This window comes from Thyridium curvatum (assembly GCF_004353045.1).
Source record: "Thyridium curvatum strain D216 chromosome Unknown NODE_139_length_52597_cov_72.246636, whole genome shotgun sequence".
NCBI classification, from domain to species: Eukaryota; Fungi; Ascomycota; class Sordariomycetes; order Thyridiales; family Thyridiaceae; genus Thyridium; species Thyridium curvatum.
The window spans coordinates 1-10,896 of record NW_022156894.1 but is presented as its reverse complement, the minus strand read 5'-3'; the positions used below and the strand labels follow the sequence as shown (position 1 = coordinate 10,896).

General features: G+C 48.2%; 4 protein-coding genes across 4 annotated transcripts; 1 reads left to right on the top strand and 3 right to left on the bottom strand.

Moving 5' to 3' along the window:
- Positions 1-186: 186 nt before the first annotated feature.
- E0L32_012144 (uncharacterized protein) lies at positions 187-2,172 on the bottom strand (the record flags this gene model as incomplete). The annotated part of the gene is made up of 7 exons (XM_031134952.1): positions 187-244; positions 318-672; positions 734-1,178; positions 1,229-1,377; positions 1,429-1,508; positions 1,562-1,874; positions 1,926-2,172. 7 exons carry the CDS (start codon positions 2,170-2,172, stop codon positions 187-189), a joined length of 1,647 nt encoding a protein of 548 aa, XP_030999262.1.
- A 1,502-nt stretch (positions 2,173-3,674) lies between these two features.
- E0L32_012143 (uncharacterized protein) lies at positions 3,675-5,402 on the bottom strand (the record flags this gene model as incomplete). Its single annotated transcript, XM_031134951.1, has 4 exons — positions 3,675-3,931; positions 3,983-4,390; positions 4,443-5,156; positions 5,207-5,402. 4 exons carry the CDS (start codon positions 5,400-5,402, stop codon positions 3,675-3,677), a joined length of 1,575 nt encoding a protein of 524 aa, XP_030999261.1.
- A 1,627-nt stretch (positions 5,403-7,029) lies between these two features.
- E0L32_012142 (uncharacterized protein) lies at positions 7,030-8,143 on the top strand (the record flags this gene model as incomplete). The annotated part of the gene is made up of 3 exons (XM_031134950.1): positions 7,030-7,295; positions 7,708-7,804; positions 7,853-8,143. 3 exons carry the CDS (start codon positions 7,030-7,032, stop codon positions 8,141-8,143), a joined length of 654 nt encoding a protein of 217 aa, XP_030999260.1.
- A 238-nt stretch (positions 8,144-8,381) lies between these two features.
- Positions 8,382-9,859, bottom strand: E0L32_012141 (uncharacterized protein; the record flags this gene model as incomplete). The annotated part of the gene is made up of 3 exons (XM_031134949.1): positions 8,382-8,675; positions 8,725-9,160; positions 9,258-9,859. The coding sequence occupies 3 exons, from the start codon at positions 9,857-9,859 to the stop codon at positions 8,382-8,384; spliced, it is 1,332 nt and encodes a 443-aa protein (XP_030999259.1).
- Positions 9,860-10,896: the final 1,037 nt, after the last annotated feature.

Genomic DNA, 10,896 nt, shown 5'->3' with positions numbered 1-10,896 from the left:
AATATTTCTGTTATAATGCCATTCTTTCATGCCCTTGCAGACTACTAGATGGGGCATAGATTCATCACTGTTTTATTATCGCTATCTCCTATTTAGTTACAAGGTCAAGTGGAACAGGCTTCGACCGCATTACAGAAGTAGATTGGTACGAAAGTCTAACGCATTTCCCACAACAAATACCATCGATTACTCACTCAATCCATGCCGGAAAGCAAAACTTCGAGCACGCTTGCCCCAAATGTACCTATTTGACCTTGTTAGCCGCTTTGTTTACATCAATGTTCTCAAGCACCTGGCAGCAGGAGCTAGATACTTACATTGGGATAGCAAGCAGTGCAACTCCAATATGAATCCCTCCCATTGTAAAGAAAGCGTACCGGACGTCTTGCTCAACAAGCCAATCGTTGACGTAGAAGCTCATTCCAAGAGCAAATGCATTACGAGCCAGGTTCATTACGGCCATGACTTCAGGCGCTTTGTCCCGGTGACAGTCAATCACATATGTGACGCAGCATGCAATAGAGATTTGTACTCCAATAGAAATAAGACCAAGACACACGATGACGGGGATCGGCCAAGGATCTTGTGCATAAAGTGCTTGACCCCATGCAAAAAAGCCAGTGGCTGTAGTACAGATGTACACAATCATGGCAGGGAGGCGAAACTCAGGCTCTGTCTTAAGTTAGTAGTCATAAAATCCAGCTGTGGCATATCATGGATTGAGATTCCTTACCAAAGATACCCTTATTGGATTTGGACATAAATCTTGACAAGCCATCGAGTAGCGGACCTGCTAGTACTGCACCCAGCATAGTTGCAACGAAGGACGACACATTCACTGCCCCAACAGATCTGATAGAAAAGTTGTATGGAGGAGCAGCAAAAATTTGAGAGATCGTTAGGCTGACGAGAACGAGACAGGAAACAGCAATCGTGAATGTAAGACATGCCCAAAGGACTGTTGGGCAAACAAGTAGTCGAGCGCATTGCCATAGAGAATGGTGATAAGAAACAGGGTGATAGTATCCGGACCAGGGCAGAAGCTCTCTCCAATAGGGCGTTGGCGTATCGGTAAAGCCTTGGCTCTGCTCAGAAGCGGCATTGGAAGCTGGACTCTCGGCCTGCTCGACAGATCCCTCTGCCTTCGGTTCGAGCACGGGTTTAGGTTCAACAGTCCCCTGCGCTTGTTAATGGAAGGTTCCAGGGATGGGTTGGGCGTCGGCCTTACCACGGCATGCACATCAATGTCAAGTGCTGAGTCTCGGTGGAACGCCGTCTCGGGCATAAAGAAGAAGACGACAATGGCAACAAATCCCGAAAACCCTCCATGGCCCCACAATGCGGTTCTCCATCCAGCCGACTGAATGATAGGTCCACCTAGAGAGAGTCAGAACTTCCCTGCACCATTTGTGCTAGAAGAACACATACTGATAGGTGTGGCTAAATTGACCCCTGTCATGAAAGCAAAATTGAACAGCCCATTATAAAATCCTCGTTCATGCACAAACCTAGGAGAAGGTCAGCCATGTTACTTGAGAATGTAACAATGGTGCAGACTTACCATACGTCTGCAATTGTGGTTGGTATCAGAGCCTCCAGTGGAGCCATCCAAATCCCAACCCAGGTACGGGAGGCAACATATGATGTGAACGAATGTGCGGCAGCACCCCAGAATGAGCCGACCATGAGCCCAATAGCAGCCATCAAGTATAAGGGTCGTTTCCCAAATTGGATGCTCAGTGTATTGACAAACAAGCTTGCAAATGCCGACCCAGCGACTGATGAACCGGTTGTGCCAAGGACGAATTTTGTAAGAGTAACATTCCACTCGTGTGCAAGAGTCACGTATGCCGGTGCTAATACTGGGGCAACCACTGTACACTTGTCAGTTGTAAATTATCAAGACTAAGTAGATTGTATCTTACCTCCCACTGTGACAGAAGCTAGAATAAAGCTTATCACAATCTTCGCTTTTTTGAACCGGGACCAATTATAGGGATCGTTACAAGAAGAGCTCGGTTGAGGTATAAGAACGATCTTGCCGGTTGTATCATGCTTTAAAAGTCTCTCGTCAAAACCTGGAACTTCAAACATGGCATTGTCTTTATGACTCAGAGGAGCGGTTCCTGGAACGTGCTCCAGTTTTTGATCGGCAAGCACACCGAGAGCCATAGCGATAGACAGCGATATGTTGGATGTGCACTCGACAAATAGATGGTAAAAGAACTGGCCAGGCCGGATTGGATGGACTGATAATTAATGGGCATGAGACTGTCTTTAAATGTGAGTAGAAGTCTAACTAAATCAATACATCTCTATACGGGTAGGGACATGTTCACTTGCTCTGGACTAGCTTAGTCGTCTTGTATGTTTTATTAACTAAGTTGCCTACCTATAGGAGCCCAGAGTCCGGGGCCCCAGCCTGTTAGTCATTTCTGGGGCCCCGGAACCGAGTGGCATGTAATGTGGAACGATGGCTGGAAGCCGGGAAATCACCTTCCGGGAACACGCCCTAAGAACCTCTTAGTCTGCTCGGAAGCTGGAACGAGTTGACATCCGATATTCAGCCATATTAGGATTAGTCGTGACCTCTAACTTTCTGGGCTTGTTATTGAAGTTTGACAACAGAGGAGTAAAACTTTACCTAAGCCAAATATTCTGCATGGAACCCGTCTAATTTTGAATAACAGCTTGCACTGCTGGAAAGCTTCCGGACGACGTCCCAAAAGTGGAAAGCGGCCTTTGCCCCTAGCAATCATCGGCCCAAATAAAGGCATGGACACGTACCGGTACTTGCCAAGCCTGTTGTGTTCTGGCAACCTAGCTTGGTAAGAAACATAGGACGAGTGCCAATATCAACTGAAAAGCTAAAGATTGAAACAGGCCCAACCATAACTCAACGCTTCAACCAAGCCACACACCACCCTAAGCCCGGAGGAGACTGGCCTTTGCGCCCGGAAGTTCCGGCTGCCCCTTCTTGTCCGATTCGTGGAATCACACGAATTTCTGTGTACCTTCATGTACCATAACATCTGCTGATTGTGAGCCTGGCTCGTGTGTGATTGACCACCTACCGGAGAGTAATGCATTGGCAAATATTGCGAGATACTCACCATAATGTTATGGTAGCCTCTGTGAAGAAGTACGCGGCTAAAATCGGGTCGATGTAGAACAAAGGGTTAGACGGTAGCAAACCGACGGTCCAACGTTGGCCCGATCACAGATGATTGTTTCATTACCCAGTATAATAGAGGAAGACGGCAAGGCCTTTGTTGCTGTTCTTCGGTGGGAACTGAAATACGCGGTATTCATTCCTCCCCAGCAAGAGATTTTCTGGAGACAAATCGATCCAAATAGGGATGAGGTTCCTTGACGCCCAGGCGAGGACACTGCTTCTCCGTCAATTTCTTAGAGAGCGAAGAGGGGTTCCTAAAGATTCAGGTGTGGGATAAACCAGGTAAAAGCTTTATCAGGGGTTACCCTCGAAGCAATCTCTCTTAGTATCACTAATCATCCACATGACAAAATACAAAGTCGGGAGTTCACTCTATTAATGCGCCGAGATCAGATTCCGCTGCTTACATGCTTTGTATTTGCTGCTTTGATATCCCTATGTCATATATTCGCCATTCAGCCGCTTGTATGCTTGGTGCGTCATTTCTGCAAAACTGCTACTAAACATGCTCAGTCTTTGCAACTATGCTTTGGGCATGCAGAGACTTTCTCGATGGGGAAGCTCCGGTAGTCAGGCCATGAGATAATGTAGAGTTGGCTTCTGGACCATCAAAGATGACGGCAATCTCTTCTAGCGTTCGCCCCTTCGTTTCTGGGAACAGGAAGTAGATGGTAGGAAGCATGGAAGTCAGCGCGCCTATGTAAACGAAGTAGAACTTCCATTGGATAGCATCAAGCGCGATGGGGTTGACGTATTCTGGTGCCGTGTTAGGGTGCATGAATATATTCCTAAGAGGATGACACTGACGATTGAAGAACCCGGCTCCGAACACCACACTCAGGTTTATGCTTAATCCCTTGGACCTCAGTTCAAAGGGTAGAATCTCGACGGGGTAAGCAATGGACAAAGGTGTGAAAGCAATGTCGTAGAATCCAAAGAAGATGAACAAGAATGGAACGACAGCGAAGCCTGCGGATTTAATGCCTCGTTCCGCAAAGACACCTGACAGAGCTGTAACCACGATGAAGGCACACAGCATACCGCTTGCGGACAGCAGCCACAGTATTCGCCGTCCGTATCGCTCGGCGGCCAGGGCACCCATTGCAGCGAGAACTGCATTCCAGACCTGAAGTCCCAGGTTGATTCCGGCTTGTGACACTGGGTCCGTGACTCCAACGCTGTTGAGAATTGGCGCAAGGTAATAAGAAACGATACCTAGATCGATGTTATAAATCCCGTCGGCACTGGCAGTAGACAGATCACTCACCGTTCCCTGCCCACTGAATCATGAATCCAACCAAGACACATATCATCAACCGATGGCGATTTCCTTTGGTCTTGAAGAAGGACGTAATACCATTCGTCTCTGCTACTTCTCGCTCTTGTGCAATGGCTTCGCAGATTTCCCTGAACTCAAAATTAACAAGCTCATCTAAGGTGTCACCATTGGCGTGATACTTGGCCAGGATTTGATGTGCCTCATCATGTCGACCCTTGGAGATCAGCCACCTAGGAGACTCTGGGACAAGCATCAGGCCGATGAGTTGCAGAGTAGGGAAGAAGGCCTGGAAGAGAACAGGTAGTCTCCAGCTCCAGCTGCCACTCATGTGTATGGTTCCTATAGTGATGGCAGCTGAGAGGATGGCGCCCCAGTACCAGATGGCCTGGAAGAGGTTTGTTACATCCGCTCGATATCTCGGGTGGGCAATTTCAGTCGTGAGTGGCGGGGCTGATGTTTGTGCAAAACCGAGTCCGATACCAAGCATGATCTTCGTGCCCAGGAAGGCCCAGGGTCCACTGGTAAAGGCTTGGATAAACGAAGCCACAATCATAATGGATGAGCCTAGGCCAATGGTGAGACGGCGGCCTATCCAATCGCTCACATATGCTGCCGGAATAAACGTAGGCAGACCACCTAAGCTGATACCGGCGATGATGAGACCGAGAATGCTGGGGCTGATGTCTCCAATGTCATCTTTCCCTGCGACGTGTTAGTAGATGCCATAGCTTCATCTTTAGATTCTAACCTACATTGATGGATAGTCAGCAGTCCATTCATGAGACTACCGTCATATCCATTTGCGGCTGCCGACGAGAACATAAACGCGATACCCATGTTGAGTTTCCTCAAACCGGGGTCGTGGAACCAATTCTTATTGGTATTGTTTCGGCAACTTTTGTAAGCCTCATTGCCCGATTCGTGGCCCAGTTTGGAATTGTGTCCCATAATTGTAGTTTAAAGTGATGTACGTCAAGATAGTTTAACAAGTAGGCGAGATGCTTTGCTGGGAGCGGGCGGTGAAATTTGTGACGACAGGGAGCCTTTATATCTGTTTGCTTCGCCTGAAGCATAGCCACTCGCCTTCTACAAACCGGTCACGCCACGACAAACTTCAATAGCTGGCATCTCGGGTCTCAAGAGTGAGCAGATTCCAGAATCTGGGGTTATGGCTTGCCCGAAACTGGTGAATCGGTCCGCTATGGGGAGAGATTTGCGCTTGTCTGGAAGACCACGAACCCCACAACCCCTGAAGCTGGGGTTGTTTTTAGCAAAGCTAATTGGCGGAAGGGTTCTCGGGGCGACTACGAGCAAAGCTCATTGGCGCAAAGATTCTCGGGATGTTTAGTTTCTCCACAATGGCTCGTGAAGGGGACATGCCGCGGGAAGATTCTCGGGAAGATTTTCACCAGGCGTCCTGGTGAGTCTTGGGTTCTTATGTGAACGCACCATAACCAGTTATTTGTTGTTGGGAGTCAAATCTTAAGAAGGACGTGACAACGATGAATGTGCTTTGTTTTTGGTCCTTCAAGACTAGTCCTCGTGATCCGGAGAACACCTGTTTTTTTCGTCTATTTTTTTTTGTCAGCTGTCTCTGCTCGACCACACCGCCCTTTAGGCCCACTCCTAAGGGCCGGTGGCCCCCTGGCGGCCTCTTCCCTTCACCCTTTAGAATTAGACACCTCAACGAATAGAATTCGATTGATGCAGCCCTTAGTTGACATTTTTCCTTTTTCGAATTCCCTGTAGCACCAAAACATTTAGATCATGCCCGCTGCAGCGCTCTCCGCTAGCCACTCCGGCCACGTTACCAACGCTTGGTGGAAAGAAGCCTCTGTCTACTATATATCCTTCATTCATAGACTCTAACGGCGATGGTATCGGCGACATTCCCGGTGTCATATAGAAGTTAGACTACTTCAAGTAGTTAGGCATTGACATTATCTGGCTATATGTATGTCCTATATACGAGTCTCTCAAGGTGGACATGGGCTACGATGTTACGAACTATCGCGCCATTGACCCCCAATATGGATCCATGGCTGATGTGGAGAGACTCATTGATGGGCTTCATGAAAGAGGGCTCTAGTCTTTGATGGATCTCGTTGTTAATCATACTTCAGATCAGGTGAAGATATCTACCCTCTATAGCGACACTCGAGTATTCATGCATATTATAGCATCAATGGTTTCAAGAATCCAAGTCCTCTCAGGACAATCCCTATCGCAATTGGTACATATGGAGGAAACCCATGTTTGACGAGAAAGGTTAACGGCAACCCCCTAACAACTGGGTCTCCTGCTTTGGAGACAGATATCTATCTTTCTATCTCTCTTTCGAGCCGGGACCTAGCAAGAGATAGTGGTGTATGCAGCGCATGGAATACGATGTTGTCTCTGACAAATAATTATTACCTGTACCTCTTCGCCAAAGAGCAACCTGACCTCAACTGGGAGCACCCACCGGTCCGGGAGGTTGTCTACGAATTTCTTCGATTCTGGCTGGACAAGGGGGTTGGTGGTTTTAGGCATGGTTCGCCGTTGACGAGCAAGACTTCGGCTAAATTAGTGAAGGATGGATGTTATCAACTTCATTAGCAAGGCAGATGGGTTGCCCGACGCAGATATATCGGCTCCTGGAGCTAAACATCAACATGGCGCCGCTACGCACTACGCATGCGGTCCGCGGCTTCACGAATACCTTCGCGAGATTGGCAAGATCCTCAAGCAATACGACGCGTTCTCGGTCAGTGAGATGCACTCTGTGAATGATCCGAAGCAAGTTATTAAGAGTGTCGGAGAAAGTCGCGGTGAGCTGGACATGATCTTCAGTCTCGAAATGTAAGCAAAGACAAGCCATTCAAACCTAGCATTGGAAGCGGCTAATAGTTCAAAGTGTGGATATGAATAATGACGCAACTGATGTCCATTGTCAATATGTAGCAGACGTTTATGTACAGAAACCGCGGCTGGAATGCTCTGTACCTTGAGAATCACGACCAAGGCAGGAGCATTTTACGATGGGCCTCGGATAAGCCAGAGTACAGTGTCCGCTCAGCGAAGATGTTTGCGACCTTCCTTTGTTTTCAAAGCGGAACAGTTTTCGTGTAGCAAGACCAAGAGCTAGGGATGGCTAACATACCATAAACGTAGGACATTTGCGAATATCGAGACTTGGAGATGCCGAATCACTAAAAATAGTAAGTGCACCTTGCTCAGCCGTGCCTTCAGGCATTAATATCAGGTTACTTAGGCTGGAGCGAATGGCTGGGTCGGACGAAGCAGTATTGGCTATCGCCCGAAAGCAATACAAGCTGAAGTCCCGGCACAATGCCCGAACACCTGACCAGGTAAGCATGCCGGACACCGTGCTAATTGAAGTAGCTAATGATTCCTAGTGGGATTCAAACCGCAACGCAGGCTTCTCGAACGGGACTCCATGGATCAAAGTCAATGATGATTTCACATACTGCAACGCAGCTAGCCGAGTCGCCAATCCTGGTAGTGTATTAAAGCTCTGGCGCTCGTGTCTGGCGCTTCGCAACGACCTGCGAGATGTCATCACCTATGGAGACTTTGAGCTCATTGATGCGGAGCATGATCATATCTTTGCTTACTCACGGACTAATTGCAACTGGAAGGCTCAAGCTGTCACTGTCTGTAGTTCCCGAGAAACTCGGGTCTCTTAGACTCTGCCTGCTCATGCAGACTTGCGATGGGGCAAGGTGTTATTGTCATACTATGAGGATACGGATCTGACGCAGGAGAGAGTGGCTCTCTGGCCTTATGAAGCTTTGTCTGTGGGGAATAACGAAAGAAGGTTGAAATACAACCTGGGGAATTCTGAGCACTTAGGACAGCCTGACTATAGGCCGAGACCGCGCCTGCCATAGAAGGTCTAATCATTGCATGAACGAACTAGAACCGTTACAACCCATCCCAGTACATTCCATCTTCTTGATCCGGTGTGGCCTCATCAGACACATCCGTTATCCTCAGCATTCGAGGAGAACCGATTTGATCTAGCGCGCAAGCTGCAACTTTCTCTCTGAGAACAGTGAGTAGCGCAGGGTTACCTGTCGCTCTTAGCGATTCGAGTACGCTACTCAGTGCCCACAAGATATCCCTGGAGCCAACATGCATATTTCCAACATGTGTTAAATCTGGAGCACATATCATCACATCCGCGACAGTATTCGCAACTTCAAACAGCTTGGACATCTGTGAATCCATTAGCCTCTGCCAAGTTGATGAAACTTTCAAGTCATACCATTCCGGGGCCATGGGCCTCAAGGGCGAATGATGACAATGTTGTCAAATTGGATAGAAGATCCCGCCCCACAGACATGGGGAATGAAACGCTTAGTCCTTGGTCAACTGGATCTGTCGTGGCATCGATGTATGGGATTGCGGATTTCCACAGGACGACGCGGAGCCACGACTCAGTAACTACTATGTCGGCCCGCTGAACCTCATTCTTGCAGACAGGCAGCGGATGGGTGCGGCATAATTCGGTGCTGATGGCTTGCAAGGAGCTGTGTTGTCCCGGCCTCAGCTCTGCGGGACAGGCATTATCAAAGCACTGGAAGAGTTTGCATAAAGTGTAGAAAGCCGGCCCAAGCCCGAAATTTAGACTGGATTGTATTTCAGGAAGTGCCGGGCTGAGTTTGAATGTTGGGGGAATGTCATGCTGTAGGGAGTGGGCCCTATTATCACGTCAGCCCTGTTCCAGATATTATCGCGCGGGCCAAAACACTTAACCTGTCGGTGATGAAAAGTATCCACGCTACACGCAGATAGTACTGGGCCGCATCCGGATCCAAGTCAGTGTAGAATGCATCTTGATGCAGACCCAAGATGTGCGCGTAGGCGATAGCTTCTCGAAGCAAAAGTGTCGATTTAGTGAGCTTCCCGGTGTTAGTGTAGAAGACATGTAGGAAGAAGGATGTCAGAAGGGCATCGATGAAGTGGTGCCGCGAGTAGTCAACCATGGCTCGGATATTTTCGGCTTCGCGAGCCATCAAGTGATGCAGCATGCTGTCCGTTTCATTAACAATGTTGAGCTGTGCCAGTGTGGCGGCGCAAACCGATGCTGCAAGAGTGTAGATGACTTGATCATCGGTGTTGTGTAGTCGAGCCAAGACGACGTCCTTGTTGACGACAGGCCATATAACGTAAAGCTGCTCGTGGTATATGTTCAAGTAATGATACAATACCGTGATTGGTATTTTAGTGCCGGCTTGATAAGTGACGCAAAGATCCTCCACCTCGTGGTCACTGCGCCTAGGCGGAGAGCTGGCCAGATCAAGGGAGGGAGAGATTTCAATCGGGGGGGGGGATGATTGAAGAAATGTCTCCACCGAGAATCCCAGACTCTGTTCTTTGTTGGATTTGGTCGGGGGCATTCTGGATCTTGCGAATCGCTTCCTTGGTCCGCTTCCGCGGTCCTTTCGGGCCGGGTTTCAAGCGTGTTCGCAGCCGTGAGCATGGCAAAGAAGTGGCAAGACAAGCTCGGCAGGGCAATTTCCCATCACATTTTATCTTTCTAATTGAGCAAGAGTCGCATGCACGGGCCATTTCAATTGAGCAGATGGCTTGGTGTCAATGAAGGAGGGAGAGTTCGGCCAGATTTGCCCATCTACAGATGGCAAGTGTTCGTTCTGCTGCCGAGACTAGTTACCCTCCACGCAGCTCACACCACTTTTCCTACACCGCCCACATTGTGCCGGTTTTTTTAGTCTTGCTGTTTGCGCACTGTAGCTGCTAAATGCACACAGTGCAAGGCCTCCATTTTGGGGATGACTCGGATGAGTGACCAGCACTGTGGGTCGATGTCTTTGCGGAGCCACTGTAGTCTCGGCCCCAAATTAGTCCATTATCAAGCAACGCTGTGATGCTATTCTCTGATGGAACTGACGGACGCATCGGAAATATCGGAATGTACCATCAAGAATAATGATAATGTATCTCTCTAAATACAAGAAAATAGGTCCTTATTACATGACATCATAATAAGGTCATCACTTACGATACTATCAGATTCTACATTTATAAAGAGCCGTGCCTCGCAAAGAGCAGCCTGCTGAGCTACACTCATACTAGAACTCCAACTGGAACTATTTGCAACCAAGCATTGCAGTGATTATCAGCCACACTTCATCATGAAACATCTCGGCAATAAACAAACGACGTCCAAGCTGGGCTCGTGGAAAGAAAAGCTCCTCACAACAAACTGTAATTCGGTTCTTCTCACAACAAACTGTAATTCGGTTCTTCTTAGACCCGAATTGAAACCCCATACAAAATAAAACGGCGCTCACAACAAACTGTAATTCGGTTCTTCTCACAACAAACTGTAATTCGGTTCTTCTTAGACCCGAATTGAAACCCCATACAAAATAAAACGGCGCTATGATTACAGGGGGTAGAACCGAATTGACAA